Below are 27,857 nucleotides of genomic sequence, written 5' to 3' on the forward strand. Positions count from 1 at the left end.
CCGGCCGGGGGTGGGGGGTAGGCGTGCGGGGGCCGTGGCGGCGCTGTCCCCGCCGCCCCTGCCAGGGCAAAACCTGCGTACCTGGCCGCGGAGGGGGGGCAGAGAGCAGGTTTCACAACGCGCAGGTTACTTCGGGTGCAGGCTGCACCGCTGGAAGGTAGTCCGGTTGCGGGGTGTTAGGTATGGCAACAGAGCCCCACAGACCTGGTGCAAAAACCCGAAAGTGCATGGGTATCTTCAGGCAAAAATGGGAAGGATTAAATTGCTTAAATATATGGTTACTGTGAGGTCTCCAATAATAATCCAGGTCTATTAATATTTAGTTCACAGTAATTGTGACCAAGTCTTCATGGCTGCCATCTGCATTATATATGCATTATATAAGTTGCATGTATATAATTAATGAGTATTTTGTAAGCATCAGCTCTTTATCTGCCAGTACTAATACCTTATTCTCTTCCATGTGTGTCTGAACTCAGCATGTTATGGGAAGTATTTTGATGACAGGCATTACTGGCAGTCCATTTTTTCAGGCAAGCCAAAAATTTACTGTTATCTAATAGATCTAAAAGTTACCTCAAGCCTAGAGATAACATAGAGCTGTCAGCAGGGCCATCAGAAGCCTCCCTCCCTCCCTCATCGGTCCCACTGCAGGTAGAAGAGAAGGGTGCAGGGTTTCTCTTTTCTGCCAGTCCTGCCTCTTCATTCCTATTACTGGAACATAATATTTGACTATAAGGACTGCAGAGAGAGATCTGGCTTCAAAATGCAAAGCCCCAAGAATTCACTCGTGCTGAAATTCAGTTCTGTTAGTCACAGATTCAATTGTTTGCCAAAATTATCAAAGTTTAAAAGGAAATGGTTTCACATGGAACTAAATGTGTAAGAAATTCTTCCCATATCCAAACACAGTAGGTCAACGTCCAACACATTTTATGTCACCACAGTTGTCTGCACTCTCTTTAATCCTTGCCCCTCTTGAGGAGAACCCCAATAATCTGATCATTCAGCAGGTGTTTGGTGAACACAAACATTTTCTTTATCTGCTCTTTCTAGTGTCCAAGATGAGGCTGTGGACAAAAGCACCTTTAAGGAATGCAACCAGATTGCTTTTTACAGGTAAAGAGAAGAATTGTGGTGTAGGGTTGTTTTTTTTTTTTAAACTAGTAAGATTAAAAGATACAGGAAGTAGTTACACATTGATTTTTAATCACAGCAAATCTGCTACTTTCAGGATTTATCTTTCAAAGTGAGCGTTCCACTCACCTGTCAGCAAGCAATAATCAGCGTATTTTAAAAGGTGGAATCTTACATACAAAACCTCTTCTCTTAAAATTCAGAAGAGTCAATCCTCTCATCTGACAAAGCCTCAGCAATATTTTAACTATAGGTACACTCAGACGCAGGTTGGTTTTGTGATGTGGATATTTCTTGAATATCCGTAATTCAAAATGACAGAATTCTCAATAGAAACCATTAGTCTGTGACAATAGCATAAATGATTACAGTCCAGTTGAACAAGTACCTTGGCCAGAATTCAGCATCAAGTCTGAATTCTAGCTCATTAGTCTCTTAAAGCTAATCTTAAGCTAAGTGATCCTTCTCATCCCATTTCTAACTGAGATACCCCTCCTCCAGCTTTTTTTCCTCCCATCCTCCATTGTCTTCTATCCACTGCTGCCTGGGTGAAAGGAATGATTGCCCAGTGTTATACCAATTAGCCACTGACGTGCTGGGTTACAGTTTCAGATATTCATTTCTGTTCTGCAGGAAATTACGTTCAGAAAACCCCAAGTAACGTTTTGCCAGTGGGAGCAGGACTCCTTCCTCTTTTCACAGCAGCCCTTTCTAGCCTGTCGCCATTTTAACTTAACACATCTAATTTCTCAGCAGGAGGTTGCCACACATTGGCAAGTATCAGATCCTGTCTTTGCTATGCTTTTAAAAGAAATCCTTTATCTGATTGCTCGCATTTGTGCAGTATCTGTTTGCAAGGAAACAAAGTCAGTTTACTAATGAAGAAGCTTCCCTTTAAGGTAGCCTCCAAGACACTTATTTTCAAATAGTTCATAAAACCTGGGCTCAGCAAAGAGCATTCTACAAACAGTTGAAAGAGCCTCTGTTTCAGGGTCTCTGTCCTAAAAACATCATCAGGGCCAAAAGCTCTAGTCAAAACTGTATAGTCAACAGGCTTGTTGAAAAACAATTTCCTCAGTGCATATTCAGGAGGTTACAAATTACAAACATACACTGTTTCATCACCACAGAATGTAGAAGCTGTTCACCGGGGGGTTGCAGACCAAGCAGGGGTATATGACAGAAAATGAAAAACAGATTATTCAGCTGAAATTTCTAGGGTCATGAAAAGAAGAAGAATGTAACTGGACAACTGAGAATTTAGTTGGACACCTGAATGAAGATTATTGTTAAAAAAAACCCTATAGGGTGGTGATGGGTGACCAAACCCCTCTACCGTCTCGTTCATAAACATGTATGTGTGCTCAGAACTATATTCCTTTTTTTTCTCCTTGACTTAAAGTGCTGATGATAATTGTATTTGAAAAAATACAAGACAAAATTATTGAGTAAACATTTCTAACAATATTATGTCCTTCGGTATAATATAAGCCACAACAATTAGGGAGACCAAAAATAATTTTCTGTCTTGACAGGCGTCAGAAACTTCTACATCCTGGAAAATCCTTGTATCGAGCATTGTTGGATTCAGTCACGTTAAGTGATGAGAATGTCAAATTCCAAATTATTCATGAGGAGAATAAGGTGAGATCCCACCTAGCATAAAAGCGTGCTTACAGAAAGAGCAGTGAATATTATCAACAAGTCTGATAATATTTGCAGGGTTTGAGATTATTCAGTGGTAGACATTTAAGATATGATGCAAAGTATCAGCCTAAAGATGTCCTTACTGGTCCATATTTGTTTGACAACTTGAGACGGTGCAAGGAGAACAGGTATCTTAAGGAACTTAAAAAAAATCTTTAACGACTTTATGAAAAATCTGAATAGAACTCTTTTTAGCTGAAAAAATGTTTTTAATTCAGAGTTTTCTTCACTATTCCAAAATAATAAATTCTTTTTCTGTAGTGGAATAAGAAGACCTATGTTCCAGCACCTCCTAATCATACCTTTGTATTTCTGTGTTTGCTCAAAGGCAGTTTTTTGGGAAAAAGAAGTCGTCTTCACATTTAAGAAGACAGCCAGGAAGAGGGGTGTCTTCTATTTCTCTAATTTAACAGCTTAGCAGCTAGCACATTCACTCAGGGAACAGGCAGCCTAACCCGTCCTCAGATTATGGGAGTTTGGAACTACAGCTCTCTTCCATGGTCTAAGCATCACACTATGTAGATACTCTGCATAAATGTATTTTCTGCCTCTCTTGTTAATCCTGACCTTCTTTGCAGTCAGAACAGAAAAAGGAGCCCATTTTTTGTCTAGATTTTAAGGTATATGAAAGACTGAAGGCTCTGTGGCTTCCTAGACTATTTGGGGGTTTATACAAAGATGGCATAATGTAAAATATTTCCTAGGAAGCAGGATCTGGAACTCCAAATGAATCTTTTCTCTCTTGCCTACTCCGCCTCTGGTCTTACGGATCTTTTAATTCTTTCATGCCTTTGAAGAGAGCGGGGCTGATTGGCTTCCAGGTGGAGGGAAAAGATATCAGGCCAAAACTCTTCAGCCAGTTTTGTGTCTCACGGGAGGAGAGATTAAGAAAGGAAAAAACAGAAAAAAATCTGACTTGTGGTGTAGGGGTCCTCCACGGAAGAAAAATGAGTCATTTTGTATGAGCTAGAACAGAGTGACTTCCCAGTTCCCTGAACTGTAAAATAGCAAGTTACAGTGGATAGGGCAGTATTATGCATTTTCTTCAGGTGTCTTTCTGACACAGTTCATCGGTGTCAGCATCACTGTGAATACTAATGAACACAGAGCACTGACGTTTTTGCAGAAAGCCCACATCTCAGTAGTATCCCACTCTTACACTGGCAGCACAGTAGTGAAATTGTCCAAACTTCTGAGATTAGTGTATACTACTCCTGTTTTCCATGCTGCTTGTGGGGAGAGCTGCAAAATGCTAGACATGAGAGACTTGAAGATAGAGTCCACTTAAAAAGAGTTGCTTCTTCAAAGGGGAGAAGTAGAGTTAGCTGGTGTAAATTCAGATGGATGATGATTGTTGCTCAGCAGCGCTAAAGAACATTAAGTCAGAAAGCAGGCATGTTTTTTTCCAGATGGTAAGTGTTTGGTGATGTTGAGTTGAAAAGTAAGTTGGTATTTGTTATGAGTTTATCTGTTTGTTTGCTCCCAGGTTCTTCTACAGGTAGAAATTTGTGAAATAGAAGGCAATATTTTCAGGCTTAAAATCGATGAGGCAGCTCCTCTCAGAGCAAGGTACAAAGTTCCTGATGTTCTTATAAAGGAACCTACCACCCAGAGGTAAGTGATGGGAAGATGAGTTAGCACCTTAGTAACTTATACAGCTTCATTTGCAAGAGTGTTTTCCCTTCTCCCTCATTTGCACTACACTACAGTTGTCTCTCTACAATACCAAGTTGTTACAGAAAGAAAATAAGAATGAATGTGGTTAATTTACTTTCAAAAATTCATGTTAAATACATAGGAGAAAGTTTTGTCATATACGTAAGAAACTTGAGGCTATTTGACCCAATCAGAAAATAGCCTACTTGTTATGATCATCATTTTTACCTAAGGCATTACCTGTTAACGTGAAATGAATGCAAACTCTGGATAGTTTTCATGGCAGTTCTGTAGCCACTTGTTGCACTGTGCAGTGAACCCTGAACACAGCATGTATTTCTGGGGTTCTTTGCCTCAACATTAGCCTTGAGGTTTTTATAATGTACGCGGATGTTCTCAGCCCATCTTTTGTTTCAAATTGTTGTTTAGTTACAGTGGATTTCATGTGGTGCTGATTGATATAAAGCTGTTGTTGTTTTTCATTTGCCAGACTCTTTATATCCGAGAAGGAGGCAGGTATTTTGGTGCTGTCAAGTGTTAACGAGGACTACAAACTTCAAGTCACAGCAAACCCCTTCCAGATTGAGCTGCACTCCAAGGGTGAGACTGTTCTGAGCATGAATTCCAATGGGTTGTTATATTTTGAGCACCTACAACCACCTCCCTGTGATAGGTACAGTATATGTCTATCGCACTGTAGTATGTACTGATTGTGCTGTAGCTGAAGATAAACAATTCTATGGAATTGCAATTTCTGTGATAGAAGCTCTTATGCATTGAAATCTGTCTTCTCTTTTACTTCATACCAGTAAGTACAATGGTGAAGTTCTAACAAAGAAATTCTAGATCACTTAACTGCAGACTGTTTTAATCCCTTGCAGCAGCCATGTGCAAAATGCTAACCTCATTTAATGGCCAATTCTATAAAACACTAAGGTATCCTGGTACCCCTTGTCTTTCTTGGGAGTGAGTGATGGTAGTATGATGAGGTTACTAGTTTCGTCTCCTTTTATGACTAAACTTACTCTTTAGGTAGGTTTTGTTCACTATATAAGCTCTTGAAGTAAGTTTTGTTCAACTTGCAATGTGCCATATAGCTGCAAGATTTTACAGGTCAATCCCACTGCAAAGTGCTGAAAGGGTGAGAAACCACAGTGCAGGACATGTCACGACTAGGAAAAGAGCATAGCAAGTGTCTCTCCTAGAGAGCATTATTTCAAAAATTGTAATTAACAGAGAGCCCTTAGCAGAGAATAACGAGGAAGTGAGGATCTTCTGAGTGGGTAAAACACTGACACAGATAGAAATAAATGTGAAAGGCCAAGGAGTCAACCTAACTCAAATACAGAGTGAAGGTTATTTTAAGACATTGAATATTAAAATTATTTGCCAGTTAGAGCTCTCAACTATGACACCAATTTTCAGAATAGTCACGCACTAAAACTCTTATATAATGTATAATGCAATGCATAATGCTGTATGAATTTTCAGTTTGAAATCCTTCCTTATGTTAACAATAAACTGATTATGTATTTGTTTTCACTAGAAAACCTATAGCAGAAAACAAAGAGGAGGCAGCAAGTGATTCCTCTAAGGTAACCCATGCTTTCATCAATTTCAGCATGAATATTTTGTAGAAAAGAGAATTGATTAATTAGAATCACATGTTCATGATTTCTTCTGGTACTATGTTTACAAACATAATCTAACCACTTTCCAGTGAAATTCAAAAAGGACCTGATATTTCATACTGAGATATTTGCAAATTCATAGTTGAATAAAGGTTTATGTGTTTTACCCGGGCTGTAGAAAGCATCAGTCAGGTAGATCTGGCTCAGAAATGTTTTTTCCATGGCCTTTTTATTTAGAATTTCTTTCTCTTTTGTTCTCTCATTTGATTTGGAGTAGATGTGTAAAAGGGAGTTTTGTGGCGATATTTGGCCATTTTCAAATTCCCTGTTCATTGCAAAGAGAATTTCAAAAGAATGAGACCTGGTTTATAACAGTCCAAAAACATGCCTCCACATACATTCATGCTTAGTACAGAAGTAAGATTCTCTCTGAAAAAAGACCAGGTCCTGGCAGTGCATAAAGGCACATACCAGTTTTCTCAGGAGGCTGAGTTATGTCCATGATGTAATTTTAGCCTCCTGTAGAGCAGATGGCTGCTTACTCCACCATCCTGTTATAAATGGCAGGAGATATGCTGCCTTCAGCATACTTCTGTCTGAACTCTGGATTCTGCCAGGGAGCGTGCTTGCTTTGGGGGAGTCATACAGCTGCAAGAGGCCACATCCGCTTATTCTGGGATGAATGTAGAAAAGAAAACCAGGAAAGACACTGCAAAAAGTGGAAATTCTAGGACAATGAATGGCAGGGCACAAAGCTCAACATTTGAAGGAGGCTAAAAGTATGAGTTACGCACACAGGACTCTGGAGAGTCTGGAGAGTTTTTCTGTTGTCTGACCCCTACTGTTTAGGAGCGTGGGTTGGTTTCTGTTTGTATAGGTTTTCCTGTTTGGTTCCATCCATACAATCTTAGCATTTCATAATCATGTTCAACATCCAGAAGAAAGACGTTTTACAGTTAGAACAATCATTCACTGGAACAACCTCCCCAGGGACATGGTAAAGTCCCCATCACTGGACGTTTTCAAGATGCAATTGGACTGGGTGCTAGCTAATCTCATCTAGGCTCCCTTTCCCACAAAAGGTTGGACCAGATGATCTTCTGATGTCTCTTCCAACCTGGGCTATTCTGTCATTCTATGATTCTATCCAAGACCTCAGATATTACTTTTATGCTGTAGCAGAGTGCACGTGTGCTCCACTAGCACATCAGTTCTTCAGTGTAAATTCCTGCAGCAGGATCTGAACTGTGGTTTGGATTTATTTATATTAACCATATTTGACAAAAAAACAGTTAACAATGTACAAATCTCGTGAATAAACATTCTTCATAGAAATACATTGTGTGAGCAGTTGCATTTGCTAGGCTTAGCTATTTCTGTTTACGCAGGAGAAACAAGAGGATCTAGGTCTCTGGCAAGAGAAGTTTGGCAGCTTCTTAGACATCAAAGCTCATGGTAAGTCTCAGTCTAGTTCTGAAAACAGCTTTACTGCTTTGTATATACTTGTGTTCATTCATATTTCTGTCTGCTTTCTGTTTAGCTGTTTAATGTTTATCAGTGTCTCACTCGTTCCTTCTTTTAACTTGCCTATCAGATATCAGTGATGGGTAACAAATTTGACAAAAGTACTGGAAATATTAATTAGATTTCTGTTCAGGAGGGAACATATTAAATGTGACCCATTTCGTCAGCTCACTGTGTACCATTTCTGACACAGCATAACCCTATCTGCATTGGCTGACTGGTATATAATACATTATTTCCTTTTTATTTTCTTTTTTTCTCTTTTAGTATCAGCACATGACATTGATTTCACTTGTAGTTTATTCTCACGACATACCAGAAATCATGATATCTAAGCATTAATAATTGTCACAGAAAAACTTTTTAAGTGGGGGACTACAAAAGGAAATACTGAGCAGTCTTAAGGGATAAGAAGGAGGTTATAGAAACCAGTAGTTCAAATACAATTTAAATTTTTAATTACCAAAATTTATGACCATCTGCTGTCTGTCCAGTTGTATTCTGCATTAATTGGGTTGGTTAGCTTAGTCTGTTACCACTATCGTGCACACTTTTATAGCATCCAGCATGACCCAGCAGCTGCAGCAGGGAGAGGGAAGTCTGAAAGAGCTTCCTTTTGGTGACGGGCTTCTTCGGTCCACAGTCAAGACACAGAGGGGCAGGAAGCTGTTGCCCTTGTTGTTCATGCTGTATCTGATGTATTAGGCCAGCGTCATGTTTTTTTCTGCTTCTCTGTGTTGGAGGAGTAAAGTCCATATGGTCAGGTTCTGATCCTGAAGCCACTGCTTGTCAGTCTACAGGGTCTCTGGTCACCTGCCAAAAGTTGCTTTGGATTCAGTAATGTGACAAGATGATATCACTGGCAGAGGCTCTTATGCGTGCTACTCCCCTGGCTGAGGCTGAAGAAAAGAGCGGTAGAAAACAGGCAACTCTGACTCTAAAGTCCACTCTGCTGTACCACTGTGCTGTAAAGCTTGGCTTGTAGGTACTGGGATAGAAACAGGAGATAATTTTAAGCAGTTTCACTACAGAATAAAGAAGGGACCCACTATTACATGTATTTTTTTTCTATTGAAGTGATTCATTTTATCTTCTTAAGCAGACCAAAATCAGAATACAATAAAATCTGTTTGAAACATTACCTCTATAGTACATAAGTAATAATGAAAGTGAAGTTGAAAACAAGTGTGAAAGAGCTAATTATTAAAACCTGCTTTTTAATATTTTTTTTTCAGTTAGGTTGCTCTGCTCTGTTGCTTTCAGCTAAGTCTGAGAGTAGAACTCTGTGGTCTTCTCTTTTAATGTTATTCCCACAGGTCCTAGTTCTGTAGGCATGGACTTCTCTTTACATGGATTTGACCATGTTTATGGAATACCACAACACACAGAAGCACTTCTTCTCAAAAACACCAGGTAAAGGTGACAGATTGCTAGTGAAAGCAGTATCGTTTTTGTAAAGGAGAGCTATAACATTGTCTTAATAATTTAATGCAGACAACAGCTTGAGATATGTATATTATATAGTATATATTTTAGTTTAATGATACAGCAAGCTGGATCATAGCCCCTGTCCACGTGGAGTGAGTTCTGCTTTCCCTTTCCACTCTGCAATTTCATGAATGACCCCTTCTGTTCTCTCTCAATTTTCCATGCAGTTTTTTTCAGAATTGCAGGATTGGTGATGTTTAAGCAGAACTCTTAAAAGAGAGTTCAGAATTCATATTTTAGGACTTAGAGCAAATGAGCAATAGTCTCACTGGCAGCAAAAATGTTGTTTGATTCAGATAGCTAGGACCAAAGCAAAGACGCAGTAAACTAGGCTGTCCACATTTCAGCTCTGGATGCTAAACAAAAGACCATAATACAGAGCATTCAATGAGTGTTTACTGAGGTTAGTGGGTTGGCAATAGAGCTAAAATTGGCCTAGTGCAGGATGCTTACATGTAACAAACACATCTGTTTGTTTGTCCTAGCGATGGTGATGCCTACCGGCTTTATAATTTAGATATCTTCGGCCACAAGATACATGACAAAATAGGCATTTATGGTTCAGTGCCCCTTCTCTTAGCACACAAGCCTAACAGAACTTCAGGGATCTTCTGGCTGAACTCTTCAGAAACGCTGGTGGATATTAGTACAAAGGCAGTAGCTGAGGTGAGTTGCTCACTTTCCTCAGAATGTAATAATGAAAGAAAACACTCCAGGGCAGGGCCAACAGGAACATGACCACATTATTGGAGATTGATCTTTTGCTCCCTAATGAAGAATTGTCAGTCTCTTCCTCCTGTCCTCCCTACTGCTAAATTCGTTGTATTAAACCACTGAAAAGAACAAGGAGATGACTCCTTTCAAGAGTCAAGTTATAGAACTTGTATCTTAACACGTCTACAGGAGAAGGCAGAGAGGAAATGTGTAATGTTGGAGCAGAAAAAATACGCAGGTGGATGTAGCAGGCAGAAAAAAGAGTGGACAAAAATCTTGACAATCTCTTGGATTTGAGGAATTTTTCTGAGTTTTTAAATTCTTGGAGTTGTCACACATTTCTCCTTAGCAGGCTCGTTCTTCTGTGGAATGTAATTGACCTTCAAGAAACATAAAATATTCAGGAAGTGAACTCACTCAACTTCTGAAACACAAACATATGAATTCTGTTAAAATTGAAACAGTGAAAAAAGAATGTTGTTTTATTCCAGCACTGCATTAGGTGGTTAAAATTATTAATTTTCTTTATTACTCATGGTATAGTTATAGATATTACTCAAAGATCCTGCAGAAAATACATAATCTTTAATTACAGAAAAGCTTTAATTACTTTGCCCCTCATTACCCATTTTTCCTCATTAACTATTGCTCTGTATTTTGTATAAGCAGTATGCAAGGTAAAGGATTTGTGAAGGATATATAAGAAACATTCAGTCTGTATTCCTAATACTTGCCAGGTATGTGTTAGTGAGTTTTGTGGTTTTCCATCTCTGCTCCTTCATTGAACAAAAGTTTGATAGAGAGAGAGATTCAGTTTTACCTTGGTTTCCTTCAAAGCACATGCCATCCGGATCTGCTGCAGAGACTGCTAAGCAGAGGGCAGTGCCTCTAACTGATGTGCGCTGGATGTCAGAAAGTGGGATCATTGATGTTTTCCTGCTGATGGGACCCACTGCATTTGATATCTTCAAGCAGTTTGCACAGCTGACAGGTACTAACTCACATAACTGGAGTCAGTATGGCACATTCACCTGGGAGATTCTCTGAGGAACATGCTGTACCCAAGAGTGGGTTAATATTTACCTAGCCCATTGTGTGCAGGAGGCCAGTTGTTCCCAAACTGCAGTTTGTAGAGCAAACGCTGGTGCTTTGTGAAGACAGGCCTCCATCCTTGTTTTCCCTAGCATCTGCAGCTGGTCAAACTTGGCCCTAATTGAGAAGCCGGCATAGTTACTGCTATCTGAAACTGCTCCCTTAGATGAAGAGGGGAGGCACAGGGGCTAGAACTGCCAGTCACCATCAAGACAGGCTGCCTTATAATGAGAAAAGACTGAAGTTATGGAGTAGTGCATCCTGGAGAGTAGAGAAAGAAGATGGGTAACTGTCCAGTGTGTCCATTAGGGAAGGGAGCAGAGATGGCATGCAGATATGGAAAGGAAAGAAGCAAGAGGCTCAGGAAGAGACTGAAAAAATGGAGGCAAGAGGACTAACATTTTATGAAAGCAAAATTCTTTATGTACTAAAGGGAATTAAAAGCACAGGAACATCCCTGGTAGTTCTTTAGTGTGTTAGCAATGATTGTTTGCTGCACAGATGTTATGGAGAGAGTGTGGTTCAGCTGAACAGGAATAGGAAAGTAGCCAGATCACAAGAGGATCTCGCCAAGCGGAAGTGCACACCTGGGAAAGTTTCCCAGCTCCCTTTTGCCATATGCATACATACATACATGTTTTCTAATTTTAAACATTTCTAACAATTGCAATTCCATGGTTCTCCTTGTACTGCAGCACCTGTGGGCCTGTTTACACTACTCAGGTTCAAGCAGTCACAGGAATTGCATTGTACTGATTAAAATCTAATTGTTTGCATTAATGACAGTTAAGCTAATCTAGAATATTTTTACATTAGAAAAAATTGAAGAATAAATTTATATTGGTTACTGGAATAGCACTTCAGCATCATGGAACAGCAAGTTCCTTCTCAGTCTTGTATTATCATTATAGCCCTCTGCTCTTTCTGGCTGTTGAGCCTGTTGTAATATTTGTTATTTCGAGAGTTCAGTCACTTTGGTATGAAGAACATGCTCTAGACTCAACTTAGGCCAGCATTCCCAGCTCCAGACAGATACGTATTAATCATGTTAACTTTTCTAGAGTCTCTAGATAAAATCCTGAAGGGCGTTAACAGTGTTATCTTCATTCATGTACTCTTCCTAGGCACTCAAGCCCTGCCCCCGCTTTTTTCGCTGGGCTACCATCAGTGCCGCTGGAATTATGAGGATGAGCAAGATGTCAAGGCAGTAGATGCTGGCTTTGATGAACACGACATTCCTTATGATGTGATATGGCTGGACATAGAGCACACAGATGGCAAGAGGTATTTTACTTGGGACAAAAAGAAATTCCAGAACCCCAGAAAGATGCAAGAACATCTTGGGAAGAAAAAACGCAAGGTAAATAATATAGCAGGAAGAAAGAAAATATTTCTTTGTAGTGTGAAGCTACCTAGTCTAGCTTTAACCAAGGTACTTCAGATACTGGAAACAGTTTAACTACAACAGAGTAAATTAGGCTGTTTTGTGGTCTGGTGATGCTTCCAGTGCACCAGCTATCTTGTTTAATTCAGTTCCTCATGCCTTTTTATTATTTCATAGTTTGTTCTGTACCCTGACCATCAGGCTAAGTTTGACCCATATGAAGCTCCATCTTACAGAAGCAGCCCAGTGATGTCCTTGATGGGCACAGTAGAAAATTTTTCTACTTAACATGAGCTTTCACCATTGGTAGTTTCTATCCTCGCTTCAGCTTTTCTTTGTATTGATAATACTTTTTATTTTTTGCTTATACTAACTGAGATTTGTCCTTTATGTTGATACGATTACTTACCACAAACTAAATGTTTTTTCCTTCTGGTGAAGTCCTGGTATGATGTGCAGTGTGTTAGCTTAGTTAGTCTTTATTTCTGCTTTTACAGCTAAAATATTTTCCTTGAAATTATAGAGGTATTAAAATGTACACAGTTGATATCTAAAAGTTGTAGAATTGCTTAATGCTTGATCTTTGCCAAAAGTCAATGAATGGGGGACTGTTGAAATAGCATTCAAGTTTTATAATCTCCTAGTTGGAGCTATAGTACTTTTTCAGCTTTACAGCAAGACAGTTAGTGGCAGCAGAAAGTAACTGTAAAATACTGCATGTTTAAAAAAATTAGAAACTTCTGTTGCTGTTGTATGCTATACAAACTAAGATATATTTAAATGTCTTAAGGCAAATGATTTTAAGCAGGGACATGAACATGGAAGTCAGATATTTTCCCATTCCCAGAATACAGCAGTGAATTAAACATAGTGTTTTTAGGGGCTGGGGTACTTGCTTTTATCTGAAAAGTAACTGTAATACTGCATGTTTAAAAAAATTAGAAACTTCTGTTGCTGTTGTATGCTATACAAACTAAGCTATATTTAAATGTCTTAAGGCAAATGATTTTAAGCAGGGACATGAACATGGAAGTCAGATATTTTCCCATTCCCAGAATACAGCAGTGAATTAAACATAGTGTTTTTAGGGGCTGGGGTACTTGCTTTTATCTGAACCAATGTTTTTTGGCCCTTATTTCAGAGGGGTAAGCACGAATTCATGCCCTCCTTGTAAATTCAGCTATTATACATAAGTCTAGCACAGTTTATACAAGAACTGGTAACTGCTTTCTGAAAGTAGTGACACAGCTACTTTCTTTAGCTTAAGTTAGCCTTTTATCAAAAGTGAACTCTTACTGTTTTATTCAGTACAGTTGATGCTAATGATGCATTTTCTTGTCCTGGCAGCTTGTCGTCATTGTAGATCCCCACATTAAGGTTGATCCCACGTATACCCTGTATTCACAGGCAAAAGACAAGGGATATTTTGTGAAAGATAGAAATGGGCAAGACTTTGAGGGCATCTGTTGGCCAGGTAAAAAACTACTTTGTCTCTACATTTCAAGCTGTTTATTTTTAAAATGTTGCAGAATAGTTTAACTGGGACCCATAGAAGTGGAATTAAATTCTTACATTCCTTGCCTTTTTTGTAAATATTCATAATTTCAAATACTTTGTGGTTTCTTTGGTACAGTCATGTTCCACTTGCCTCAGCTGTACAACTTCCTCTGTTACGTCTGTTGGCTCTGCAGATAGTCCCAGTGCCTAGAGCTAAAACAGTTGGATTTGTTGATCAGAACAGCCATCCCTCTCCCCAACTTGTCTTGGGTAACAGAAATGCAGTCTGGTCTGTTGCAGTGAGCACAGCTTAAGGAGGCTGGATGAAATTAAGTGAGCCCTGATACTGAAGACTTTGATTCAATCATAATATAGTGATTTGACGTGTTGTTTTTCATGAGGAGATCTCATTGTGGGGAGGCAAAGGACGTTGTCCCCCTTCTTTGCAGATGGAAAGCCCACAATCCTGGCAAAGGAATGAATATGAGAAAAAACAAGGACGTATTACAACTTCTAGTAGCATGGCAGGATGTTGTTATTCAGCTTCTCAGTGACACCTCCCTGTTTGAGCTCAAAATACCAGGGATGATGTCTCTCCCTGGCTTCCTGTTCACATCTGAACATATTTCAAACTGCTAGCAGTCATCCTTAAATGGTGCTGAGCTTCAAACCTCCAGAATCTACATGTGTTGGTCTGCAGAACATGGCAAGGGGTGTACTGAGTTCCAAGTCAACCTGGAATTTGCTCTTGAGATTTTGTCGCAGAAACAATAGCGACCACATCATTGCTGCCCATTGTGGAAAGCATCCTAGCTTTAGGCCACTGTATTTAGGTGCAAAGACAATGCATGCATGCTCTTAAAATCAAGTAAATAATTGAGATCTCCCACATCCACAGGTTCCTCTTGTTACCTGGATTTCACCAATCCTGAAGTGCGAAAATGGTATGCAGATCAATTTGCCTTCAAAACGTACAAGGTGTGTATTTATTTGCTCTAATCTACATATCCCAGAAAGCCTGAAAATGGGGAAAAGAGAGAAGATAAACTACTGGCTAAGCAAGTTGGTGGCTTTTGTAGTTGTGTTATCATAATGTAGAGGAAAATACCTTGATAAGCTGAAGTACCACAGAAGAATTTTCTCCATGGACTTGTCTACGCTAAGAAAGTTGGAATCCATATGCCACCAGTGAACCTGCTCACTTAGTTGCAGCAGTAGGATGGACAAACTACAGGCATTTTAGCAACCCATAATCTAACACAGCTGCTGCAATTCCAGCTTTTACTACCATGATAGCACACAAGGAGTGATGTGGGAGTGCCTTCTCATAGCTCATGGTCACTTCACCCTGACCTTCCTTCCAGCACTCCTGCCTAGTGCTGAAAGTGTCTGGGTGAACACTGCTGGACACCTCCAGTTCCCCCCGCCCCGAAGTTCTCCTTCGCAGTAGGGTTGTTGAAACCACTCCCCTAGTAGACATGCGTAGCAGACGTTTCCCATGCTGCTTTTCCTCTCCAGTTTTTCTCTTCTGGCCTTCTCTGATTTTTTCCTCATGGTTATTTAATACTTCTCTTTTCCCTGCCTCTTTTCCCTCACCAGAAGGCAGGAATAGCAAGTACCGACTGAGTTTTGTAAGAATTGCAAAAATCAAGTGGACTTGTAGGCTGCCACCCTGACCAGAAGTTCCACTGAGAGAGATGAAGTGAATGACTTGCAGCTTTCAAGTGACCACAGGAGTATAATTACCATGTCTTGCTTTGCTGCTGCTGTTTCTACTCATACCCCAGGCTGGTCTGACACCCACTAGAGATAAACATACTAAGTCACAGCAATGGCTCTGTTATGTCCTAATTGCAACCCTGTGTTATAGGGATCCACTAACATCCTCTTTGTATGGAATGACATGAATGAGCCTTCAGTCTTCAAAGGGGCAGAACTAACAATGCAGAAAGATGCTGTGCACTACAACAACTGGGAGCATCGGGAAGTACACAACCTCTACGGATTCTACCAGGTAGAGTATCTGGAGACACAAACCAGCAGTTATTCTCATGGAGTATGTCTAATGTGGTAATTTACACAGTAGTAGGTATTCTGTAACCTCCATCAAGGACTGAAACTCTGCTGTGCTGGGTATTGCTATATGTGAAATAAACTCTGTGATTGGTCACAAGAAAATGTGACAACATCCGTGCCTCTCTACCATAACAATGTAAATGACATTGGCTGTGACTACACGATATTAATAATTTTTTTTGTTCAAGTATATTCTAGTAAGAAAGTGTTGCTTTAATAATAGGTATTATTTGTGGGTACAGATTTCTTAATTTTCCTGCCTTGGAAGGGCTAAAAAGGCAGTGTAGCAAATATCCTAATTATAGAGTTTGTCTTCCTGGCTTTTATATTAATGATTTTCAGCAAATGGCAACTGCAGAAGGACTCATCAGGCGTTCTTCAGGAAAAGAGAGACCATTTGTCCTCACACGGTCTTTCTTCGCTGGATCACAGAAGTATGGTAAGTAAGGACTAGCTGGATGCCTTCCATGCTGCTTTGTTCTATTAAGTTTGGTGTGTAGTAGTTAAGTCTAGAGAGGACAGAAACTACCTTAGAAATACTGACATGGGGAGCTCATAAGAGTGCAAGTGATTAAAAAAATCAGGAGAGGCTGGCAAAGCGTGTACAAGTTAAAGGCAGAATAACAACCTGTGTCCTGTGACAAACCACTACCTGCTTTTATTGCATATTTCAGGAGCATGCGTGTATAAAGAAAAAAAGGTTGCAATGAACAGCAGTTCACCAGTAGTTCATGACCATTCTTGTCTTCTTTCCTTAACTGCAAGCATAAGCTGAAGCATACGCCCAACTTTCCTGTGTAATGCTGAGACTGAGTATTTCCAGGGGCAGTGTGGACTGGAGACAACACGGCAGAGTGGGGTTACTTGAAAATATCCATTCCAATGCTTCTCACCATCAGCATGGCAGGGATTTCATTCTGTGGAGGTAAGGTGTTTAGCTGGAGTTGCTCACTATGCATAAATCACTGGTGCCACCAAGCTTGTATCCCAAGACAGACTTCAACACAGATGGTGGAAAGCTCAACAGTCCAATGCATTTCCAGGCAGTTTCACAGATTAGTCTGGTTTCAGAAGCCAATAACCTGGCTCTCACCATCATTTCTCCACTAACTCTTATGTAGTGTCTGTGTTCCATCTGGAGCAGCGATCCTCAGGTGGTGTTCCGTAGCATCTCTGTGACAGTCCTCTGTCACTGGGGAAGGCACTCACTTAGCTTCCAAAAGCTCTCCTGAGATTTTTGTTAAAGGATAACTTGTTACACAAATTTTCCACTCTTATTTGGACAAGCAGCTGCCCAACAGCAGAACTGCAAGCACGCTGTGAAATGCATGGATTTATACACTTGGAATGTTTGTTAGAGGAGAACTTCATATTTTTCAGAATAATTTCCAAAAATATGTATTTTTATTTGTCTGCGCAATATCTAGCTGATGTGGGAGGGTTTATTGGAGATCCGGAACCAGAATTACTTGTTCGCTGGTATCAGGCTGGAGCCTACCAGCCCTTCTTCAGAGGTCATTCTAACATGGAGAGCAAACGACGAGAACCGTGGCTCTTTGGGGAGAAGAACACCCAGATCATCAGGGAAGCCATTAGAGAGCGCTATGTCCTCCTGCCATACTTATACACACTGTTCTATCGGGCACACACAGCGGCTGAACCGGTTATGAGGTAAGAGCATACGTCAGGAGGTTTAGAGATTATCTTCAGGAAGTTACTTGGAGGAGGAAAGTTAAATTAACATCTCTTACTTTTGTGATTACTTATTTAAATATTAAAAAGAAAAAACACACAAAAATTACTAAATTCTGTTTTCATGCCTTCTGCAAGCTTTGGTAGGGTTCTCAGAGGAAAATTGTATGTTTTGGGTTTTTTCCCAAATGACACCTGGAACACACTAATTCAATAAACACTGCACAGTCTTTAAACATGTTTTTAAAGTACTATGGACTCCCAAACTTCTCCTCCTAATAAAGAACATTATGTAGTATTCCAACCCACACTTAAAACAGTGCTTAATGGACTCTGAACTTTTTGACCTAAAAACGTAAAGGCCATTTTGCCCCTCATGAAAATATTTGTTACTGCTGAATTGTTACTGTTCTAAAAGCTTATTTCATGTTGATAATTTGATCATTTATCTCTGCAGTATTTCTTATAATTTTTCTTTTAGTAGAGAATCTAATAATCTAGAACAGAAATGAAATTAGAAAATAAACTTTTGTTCTGCTGCTCTCTAACCTCTAAGAAAGTGTCTCAGTGGAATTGAATGCAACAATCCTTTCAGCAAGAGATGAATGTCATTGATGTCCCTGGCATTGCTGTGTCTTTGAGGTTGCCCTAGAACTGTCCTTTTGCACCACATTTACCTTTACTTATTGTTATGCAAATACAATACATCGCCTAAGTTTTAAAAACATAAAGGTCTTTTTGAAAAGGGCTGAGTGGTTTGAGTTTTGAAGATGATTTGCATTACAGACATAGTGTGAGCATCTGTCTGCGCATGTATAGGCGTAGATGCCCCTGTTGTATGCACTGACATAGGCAGTGGGTTTCTGTCTTTCTTGAAATGAAGCTTATGTTGACATGTGCACTGCCCACAATATTAAATAAAACTTTGATTATGTTAAATTTGCTGCAGTAGGTACAGAATTAGAGAGGAAGCATGATATTTTTCTCACTGAGACAAGCAGAGTGGAAAATGTGTCTCATTAGCAAGCACATGAACAGCAGGGCTGCAGTGAACAAGTGGATGCCTATGAGTGAGCAGGTAAACCAGGCTTTTTGTGTAAGGAAACCCAGACCCTGTCTCTGAATGAGCTATTGTTGTTATAATCTCTCAAACTTTAAATATACAACTCCTGTTCTGTAACCAGATGGTTATTGCACTACCCTTTTTTGAGAAACACTGAAAATGAACTTCTGGTGCAGATTTTTCAGTCATGACCAGGAGGAGGCATGCTATAAAAGCAGTAGTGAGCTGCTGAGAACGGGAAGGGCTGTGCTGCAAGGACTAGCTCATCAGGTATCAGCATTGCTGGTAGACTGTGACAGAAAGGCTCATCCATCTCTCCTTTACTAGAAGGAAGGTATACATAGTGCAAGTTTGTAAGGAGGAAGGCAGGAGGGAAGAAAGTGAGGCTGCGGGAGGTCAAACCATAGGTATGTTGGAGTGTCTTAACCCATGTTATATTGGGAACTCTCAGAGAGACTCAAAAGGGGTACTTTAAAGCACAGAAGAGGACCTTGCCCTATCTTCAGTTCTTGATAGTTCTTGTACCTTGTAAAGAGAGGGAGAAAATGGAGCCTGAAAATGCCAGAAGGCCTTGAACAGGCTGGTGGGAGAGGAGAAACTCTCTGAATGCCACTATCTTTCTTTCTACAGGCCTCTCTGGATAGAGTTTCCAGGCGAAATAGAAACTTTTGGTGTGGAAAATGAATATATGCTGGGTAAGTAGGTGTCTTCTCATTCTCTGGAATTTGAATTAGATATTTTTGAGGTGATAGTGTTGCATGACAAAAGGAAAACATGAAAATTCTGCCCAAGACTTTTAAAAATTGTATTTTAACTGATTAAAGAACTTGAGACCTCTTTAAGGGACGCAGTTTTAACAGCACTTTGAAAATAGGGGTCATACTGAGTTCAATCTCACTAATCACTTTGAAAAAACATAGTCTGTTTTGACCTGAAACATGGAAGTTCACTATAGCAGCTAAGACCACAGTCTGCTTCAGAAATGACAGCAGCAAACAACTACCATCCAAAGCTGATTGGTTTTTACTCTGATATGGCTGGCTGCTAAAGTCAGTTTTCTCAGAAATTAAGCTTAAGAGATGAGCATGTTTGTGTAAAGCACATTCAGCCTATACAGAAAGAGAGAGTGGGAGGGGAATGTTGCATTTCATTATTTTTTTGTTGCCTCTGGGCTCAAGAGTGCCTACTAATGGCCTTCAAATGACGGGACATTCACTTCTCATGCAGAAATCTGACCAAGGTAGGCAGGACACAAAAGCTAAGTGTGGTGAAGCAGAACATTTCAGAGGACTCTGGGAGTTTGGCTTGCATCACCAGTGGGCAAGAAGGGAAGAAGTTTATCAAACTGTACAGTTTATATACATTAATGTATTTTTTTTTATGAGTAAAGAAGAACAATCCGCAGTGCAATAAGCTTAAGCAGTTGTGGGTTTTTTTTACAAGGACATTCCTGTCCTCCACTCTTTTGGTTAGAAAAGCGTATTTTTTTGTTCAACCAAAGAGCAAACAGGCAGTCATCTCTTAGACTATGAGGGACCCAGAAGTGCCTCCAAGCTGCTGGGTATACAATGCAGCCCAGCTGCATCCCAGTGCCATAACAGAACAAGACCCAAGCAGCCATCAGCTCCCTACACAGGCCTTTTTTTCCAGTAGAAAGTGAACCCAAGCACTTGGCATGCCCAAGCAAGCCCCTAAAATGGCTATGGGAGGCTGACAACCCCAGAGCACACAGCTGCTTCTCCGATGAGATGCAGCCTTGAGGACCACAGCCATGTTTATGTTTTTCTCCAGGAAATGCTTTGTTGGTGCATCCAGTCACGGAGCAAGAGGCCAAGGCAGTGAGTGTTCTGCTTCCAGGATCAGAGGAGGTGAGGACGAATATGAAGCTGCTCAGCTGTTCAGCCCAAGGAAGTATTTTATACAGCAACCTTCCAGCTCCCCATCTCGTAACTGCTGTGCACTGCCGCTCTGCCAAGTGCTGGCCAGCCATTCTGTGCCACTCTGAACCTTCCTTCCATCTTGATACCTCGCATGCTTGGCTCACAGTAAATTTACTTTCTTGCTTTTCCAAGAGCTGCTGCACAAATCTCAGGTCTCCTGTAATTTAAATCTCCCCTCAAGGCTTGCTGATTCTCATGGAACACTGAAAAACAGCTTCACTAAATTGTCAATTCCCTTTTTTCATTTATTTCTCTTTGGGTTAAACTTCTCTTTTATGTGGAAGAAAAGGGATCTTTGAAGAAAGGTCATAAGGAGATCAGAGGGAAGCTGTGGGGAGGGAAAATTAAAACAAGGAAATACAAGCCTCAGTAGCCTGGGACGTGTGCAGCAAAGACTTTGACATGTACAGAGATCAGTTCCTCTCTGAAGTAAAGTTATTTATCCACAGGATGGCACTGTGATCCACTCCTACACAGAGCATTTGGCTGCAGCAGCTGAGAGATGGAGGAAGGGAAGGAATTTGGGGGAAATAGTTCCTAAGGAAAAGCCCGAGACTCTAGCCAGGAATGAGAGGAAAGACAGCAGCAAAGGGGATTGTGTGAGACCGTGCAGAGCCTTGTGACTGCACTAATGCACCTGAGGACACTTAGAGTTCTTCTCAATATAAGGAGGAAAACAGACTAGGCTCTCCAAACAAGAAAAATATTTTTATCGAGATGTCTGTGGGAATTGACTGCCTGGCACACTTAAAGCAGTTAAAACTGCTGGCAAGTGTGGTGCATGGGAAGTTTCAGATGTAGCTCTTTTTTGTGACCCGTTTTTAGCAACTTTGGTGTTAATTTTCACTTGAATATAAATAGGCTTATTCTGGAACTCAGCATATCTAGATTAGAAAAAAAGGTATTTCATTGCTTTGTACTTCCAGATGCTTTAAGACAGACATACAAGATGTTATGCAAACTGTAGAAAAGATCAACTTATTTTTGTGCTTCAGGAAGGAGAATTTATTCTTTCCATCCAGAAGCTCATTTGATTTAAAAAGTAAATGCTATTTCTTGCGCATCAAATAGGTTGCTAGGAATAGTGACAGTAAGGGTAAGCAGAAGAGCAACTGCACCTGCAGAGGGAACAGATCTTGCCATATATGTCAAACGCTCATTCTTTTTTTATTTTTCCTAGATTTGGTATGATTTCAGAAAATTTAAACGAATGGAAGATCCAGGCACTCTGAAGATCCCAGTAACACTGGAGAATGTATGTTTTTGTTTTAAAATCCTACTTCCATTGAACAGAAAAAAAACCAAATAGGCTTTTGTTTTGTCAACACTCAAAATCAGAAAAGTGACATTTCAATTTCCTTGTAGGAATGTAACCTAAAATAGCCTTTGTAGGGAAGAAGAGTCCCATCTCCTTTGTTGTTAGATGGAACACTAATGTGTCCTGGTGGCAGAGAAAAGTGAGATTATGTAAGGGTGACTTCTCCAAGCAAAGATACTTCACTTGTACACATACAGGAAGATTGCTACTATTCCCATTGTTAGTTGAATAGTTTTCTTTATGTACTTGTGGTAAAAGTTCATTTCTGAGCTTTGATAAGAGCAAGCTTCAGTTATCCCTGTTCCAAGTTAAAATTATATGATCAGAGTATATGAACCTTTCTACTCTGGCTTTGCTGTTCGCAGATTCCTGTATTCCAGCGGGGCGGCACTGTGATACCTCTGAAGACCACGGCTGGAAAATCCACTGAATGGATGGTAGATATTTCTTACGAACTCCACGTGGCCCTGGACACAGAGGTACTCTGAGATGACGTTCCCTTTACAAAGTTGTCTTTTACTCCATCTGACCTTTTTAGGTCCTTGGTGCCTGTTCGATCAGTACAGTGGTATCTGCATCTGTATGCCCAATGGCTGTCCTCCACTTCTCCTATCTGGGGGGGCTCCCACCTCCCTCCCACTGTTCCTTCAAAGTGAGACTATCTGAGTATAGCAGAGGCAGAACATTTTTCTGACCTTTCTCAGCCCTCTTCTAGTCCCTTGGAGGAAGGAGCAGAGAATGAGCAGGCCACAAACTTCCTCTTGGACACAGAGGGAGAACTTCCCACAGCTGTCTTTTCTAATAAATGAGGTGACACCTGGCACCCACATCAATTTACAAAACCAGGATGTCCGCGTCTTCAGGCACTCTCAGAGCTGGACTCCCTGAGCCTTCCAGGGATACAAGTTGCTAAAGAAAAATAAACACACACCCTTCACTATGAAGCATGACGTATAGTGAGACATTTTTAGTTTCATTGTCCAGCCCTAGAAGCTGCTGTTAATTTGTTCTCCATCTGGTGTGTTTCACAGGCCTGTGCAATAGGTGAGCTCTACCTAGATGATGGGCATTCATTTCAATATCTCCACAAGAAGCAGTTCCTGTATCGGAAATTCACTTTCCACAAGAACATTCTCTCTTCCAGGTAACAGCAATTATGGACAAAAGCCACCAACACACTGTCATTGGGAATGCCTTTTCTAGTTCATGAGGCCTTCTTACAAATGTGGAAGTATTAGTCTCATCTATTGCTTAGTGAATTCCCAGAGCATGCAGAATCTGCCATAAAACTGCAGAGATAAACAATGTTCTGCATAAGTCTCATGGCAGCAACACATGAAATACTGAGTTGTCTCATTCTGTTTCAGTCTAGTCAAATCTACAGATTCTACAGATTTACTCAAATACAAAGAAAGTCATCAGCAAGAGTAAAGCCTATCAGAGAGACAAAAGAAGATAAACTGGGAGATTTGCAAATAGGCAACACCTGGAGTGTTTGTATTTTCTAAGATGTATTTTTCTAAGATCCTCTTCACTGAGAGGGTGGTCGGTCACTGGAACACGCTCCCCAGGGAAGTGGTCAAGGCACCAAGCCTGTCACAGTTCAACGAGCGTCTGGACGATGTGCTTAGTCATATGATTTAGTTTTAGGTATCCCTGAGAGGAGCAGGGAGTTGGGCTCAATGATCCCTATGGGTCCCTTCCAACTTGAGATATTCTGTGATTCTATGTGAGAACCACAAACAGACACCATTACATGTAGTCTCCAAAAGTCATCAACAAATGCACAATATATATTAGCATGGTAAAATACACAAGACAATCATTTGAAAGGAAGCACAACCTGCAAAGGCTGAGTGAAACAACCTAAAAGCCAAAAATAGCCGTACCCGCTTGTAAGGAAAGAGATGCTGAATATGTCACTATGACACTTTCACTATTGAGGTGTGTTGCCCATGGGGCTGTGCAGTGCATAAATGGTGATTTTACAGGTGTTTCTTTATTCCTTCAGGGTTCAAAAATATGCAGGAGGTGGTCCTAAAACTACAAAGTTTAATACAGAGCAAAACTATAGACTAGCTTGGATAATGTAGTTAAAAGTATGCTTCAAGTCTCTTTATCTGGGATACGAAATCTGAAAAGCTTAAAAATTCAGGGTGGAAAAGAAAAATGTTGCTAAATTGCTAGCAAGTCTAGAAGTTGGAAAAAAGTCATTTTGAGATGAATGATAAAACATTCTGATTACTCCGGAAAGGAAAGTTTAATTTTGATTTGAGTTTTTTTAGAGCTTTTTAATAAAAATTAAATTAGTTACAAAAAGAAAGATAATTGTGCCTCAGATTGAAACACCTTACTTGAAAAAATGTTAAAATTAGCTTTACATTTATACTTAGGAGTTTTAACTACCATTTTGCAAAAATCCAGAACTTTTCTGGTTGTCAAAGCCATGCTTTTTGCCACAAAATAACTTCTCAAACTTTTTTCCTTCTAGCTTTGTGAAATCTGCTATGCAGTGATAATTTAGCTGATAATGGGAGAAAGTTTTACTTGTTTCAGGAGAAAGGTAAACAGAGGAAAGGAAACCAGTATAGGGAACTTTCAGGTTGAGACTGAAGTAGTACTTTCTCTGTATGATGCTGAACTTCTACTGATGGACAGAAACTAATGTATATGAAATGATTTTCTTTTTTCAGCTGCACGGATGGAAGCGGACAATACCACACTACATGTGTGGTTGAACGGGTGATAGTTCTGGGATTTAGACAGCAACCCACCTTTGTGATGGCCTGTTCCAAGGGTAATTAACTGACTTCTATTTCACTACAATTTTTTGAAGTACTGTTGCTCTGCTGCCATTCACTAGAGGTGGCAAACTGACAGCTCTATAAAGGAGGTGTTACAGCATAGGGAGCATCTTTGTTTAGTTTTATTTGCTACTTTTTTGATATCGAGGACAGAATTTATTGAAAAGAGCCAGCAGCTACTCACCACTAATATTACATGCAGAACTGAAGAACACTTGCTTTGTAAGGCAAAAGATACATCAGTAAAAGTCGTTCAGAATTAGCAAGTTCAGATAACTTTGTCCTGCACAGCATATGACCAGACATAGCATTTCAAATGAAGGACCATTTGCTCAGATCTGTAAGCCTGCCTAGACTAGAACAGGAAACTGGCAGGCAAAACCAGGATTACTTTTCTGTTCTCTTGCTCATTCAAAAATGTCTGGAGTTTGTGACTATGTGGGGATCTCTAGAAGTTGTGAGGGATCCCATACGGATAGGTAGTAGCATGTACAGAAAGGGCTTATCGTTTCTGGCTGCTTTCCAAGCAGGTCCCTTCACTTCGGGAATTGTGTGGATGTGGACTTTCTGCCTCCACCTGTCAATCTCAAGGACTTTTAGGGTGCTTGGAGGAAAACCTATGCTGAAACAAGGGTTATTTTTTTCAGAAAAATCCTTGAATAGTTCCATAGTTTGATGTACCATAGTTTGAAAGGTCAGAAAAAAAGAAATAGTTTTTCCAATTCTGCTGCATTCTTATGTGTATACTGGGCAGGTTTGACTACTATTTCTTTTTTAATCAATCCTCTCCACCCGTGGCAGGGACAGTCTGAATTAAAAACTGGGGGGGGAGTCACGTGTAACTGTGTTTCAGAAGGGTTCTTCTTAAATCATATAGTAAACTCTCTTGTCCTGTTCAGATGGGAAAGAAAAAGAAGTGGTTTTCACATACGATACGAAGACCTCTGCACTGACGCTGGGAAATTTAGCCCTGAGTGTTGATGCTGACTGGGAGATTTGCATCAACTGAAAGGAGACGCAACTTCTTCAGAGAATTCATTGAGAGGTTGAGGGGAAATAAGTTGGGAGGACTTAAAGCGTTCACTTGAATCCAGTCAAATCAAGGAACATATTTCCCACCCACACCCCCAAACTAATATTTCCTACAATTTTTCTTTAAAGCACTGATTTGAACTTGGATAGCTTTTCTATTCGGCAAAAGTAGTAGCACTAGGATTGTACCTTTGGGGAAAAAAGCTAAATACTATCTGCTCCAGGCTAGCTCCAGTTAGGCATTAAGATTGAGTTCTGCCTTGACTTGCACCAAAAAATCATAAATTGGTGGGGTGAGATTGTGGCTCGTTGGCATGGGGTTTAATGTAAGTATTTGGAAATCCTGGTATTCAGAGGCTGGAGTACTTGAGAAGAGCAGATCCGGGCCAGTTTGACAAGCGGCATCGGTAGATATGCCAGACGCAGAGGTTATCATCAGAGTTCTGCCTGCAAGCTGCCTTGTGAAAACAAACACAGAAGGAGCCACCCAGTGTGATTACAGACACTTCCCCTTTCCAGTCCTTATGACAATGCAAAATTAGGCAGTCTGTACAGGAAAGTAAACAACAGGCTAGCTAAACAGTTCGGTCACTGAAGGTAAGGTTTGAGTAGGTTGTGCCAGTCAGTTGTGCGATGGTAAAAGACAGTAATGTGGGAGTGCGGAATTCTCTCCGATAGCTGGCTTTGAAACTGGTGTTTGGATTTTGAAAAGGCACAGGTCTACCTAAGTGCAATACTGGCTTAGGGTAGCAGCTAGACTCACGTAGAAACATCTTCCATGTTATTGCTCCCCTCTCTCTGCAAGTACTACTTAAAAAAAACTTTTTTGTTAGGAAAGAATTGGCATTTTTGGATGATTGAATGTCATTGGTTAAAGCCAACCCAGTGAATCAACTCTGCTTATGGAGAGCTCTGCTTCTCCACATCTGCTAACTCTTGCCAAGGTTTGGCTTCCTTTACACATATTTTAGTAATTTCTTGGTTACTCTTTAGTATCTGGCTGAGATTTGAGCTTGGTATTTATGAAGCAAATTTTTAATTTTAATGGGATTCATCCTGCATTTAGCCATCCCACTTCATGCTTATTTCCCCATTCTCTTACCACTCACCCTAATGTTCCCTTACCTCCTTTTCCCACCATCTCTGCAAACAGAACTGTTGTGTCCTGATGCTTTCTTCCCTTTCAAAACTAGGAGACATCCCAAGTCCCACATCCCCTACATCCTGCCTATTCCCACAGCCCTTTCCATATCAGGCATCTCTTTTTGCAGGCTACCATTGCTCCACTGCTCAAGTTGTTTGCTCCTTCCGTTTGCTACACTTGTCAACTTCATTATTTTAAAACCAGTTCTGCTTTGAGTCAAACCTGAACATGCCATCAGTTGGGTTTTGTGGATATAAAAGGGCAAAATTTACTTAATTTCTTTTAGCAAGATAAGTATTTTCTAAAAACATCAGTACATTAACTCTTAGGAAACAGAGGAGGATGGTTACCATTTTTTGCCAACTAAAGGTGACATAATAGTCCATTTGTACGTTGTTCCCTACTCTTCTTACTAAGTCCCCCCTGTGCTTGGTCAGTCATTCCCACCTGCTGCTGTTTGACCTCCGCAGGGCAGATTTCTGGGAATAGCAAGTGTGAGAGCAACTGTGACTACTCCACTCCTGACTACCAAGCACAGTTTGTTCCCCACCAGACCCTTAGGGTCCTTCTTTTTTATTCTGCAGAGCTGTTTGTCAGCCCCTTCTAGCAGGCAGTGTGAGCCTCCACTCTAGGAACTGGCAGCCTAAATACTGCTGTGCTTAATGCAGACGAGTCAATCCAGGTAGAACAGTAGCAAATAGATCTTTTACATCTGTGAGAAGAGAGACAGACCCTATTTTTCTATCAGCTTCTAAGCTGTAATTGACAAGTGCTTCTTATGTTTAAGCGTAGCAGTGCTTCTGACAGGCTATAATTATTGTCTGGAGCATTTTAATGAAATGTTTTAACTGGTATTTCTGAAGTTGGAAAGTAAGTAAAATAAAGTAACAATGAAGCGAGTTACATGCCTTATTCCTTCCAGTCTTCTTTCTACTGTTGAGAATCACTACTAAGTATT

The 27,857-nt window shown here is 40.3% G+C and overlaps 2 protein-coding genes across 2 annotated transcripts in view; one reads left to right on the forward strand and one right to left on the reverse strand.

The window, feature by feature from the left end:
- TMEM87A (transmembrane protein 87A) overlaps window positions 1–229 on the reverse strand; it is a 24,600-nt gene extending 24,371 nt beyond the window's left edge. Inside the window, exon 1 of the mRNA XM_009277619.2 lies at window positions 131–229. Coding sequence (XP_009275894.1) covers window positions 131–229 — 99 coding nt within the window. The remainder of the gene's footprint in view (window positions 1–130) is intronic.
- Window positions 230–1,048: 819 nt separating this feature from the next.
- On the forward strand, window positions 1,049–27,796 carry GANC (glucosidase alpha, neutral C; the record flags this gene model as incomplete). Its single annotated transcript, XM_009277561.1, has 23 exons — window positions 1,049–1,119; window positions 2,673–2,781; window positions 4,331–4,458; window positions 4,991–5,173; window positions 6,047–6,095; window positions 7,520–7,586; window positions 8,972–9,068; window positions 9,629–9,809; window positions 10,695–10,848; window positions 12,074–12,309; window positions 13,681–13,807; window positions 14,729–14,808; window positions 15,701–15,844; window positions 16,249–16,345; window positions 16,730–16,831; window positions 17,334–17,577; window positions 19,292–19,356; window positions 20,453–20,529; window positions 21,782–21,856; window positions 22,285–22,398; window positions 22,951–23,063; window positions 24,613–24,716; window positions 25,623–27,796. Coding segments are annotated over 23 exons (2,727 nt in total), but the record flags the coding sequence as incomplete, so codon positions are not given.
- Between the last annotated feature and the right edge of the window lie 61 nt (window positions 27,797–27,857).

The sequence above is a fragment of the Aptenodytes forsteri genome, unplaced genomic scaffold, assembly GCF_000699145.1.
Source record: "Aptenodytes forsteri isolate BGI_AS27 unplaced genomic scaffold, ASM69914v1 Scaffold146, whole genome shotgun sequence".
In the NCBI taxonomy this organism is placed as follows: Eukaryota; Metazoa; Chordata; class Aves; order Sphenisciformes; family Spheniscidae; genus Aptenodytes; species Aptenodytes forsteri.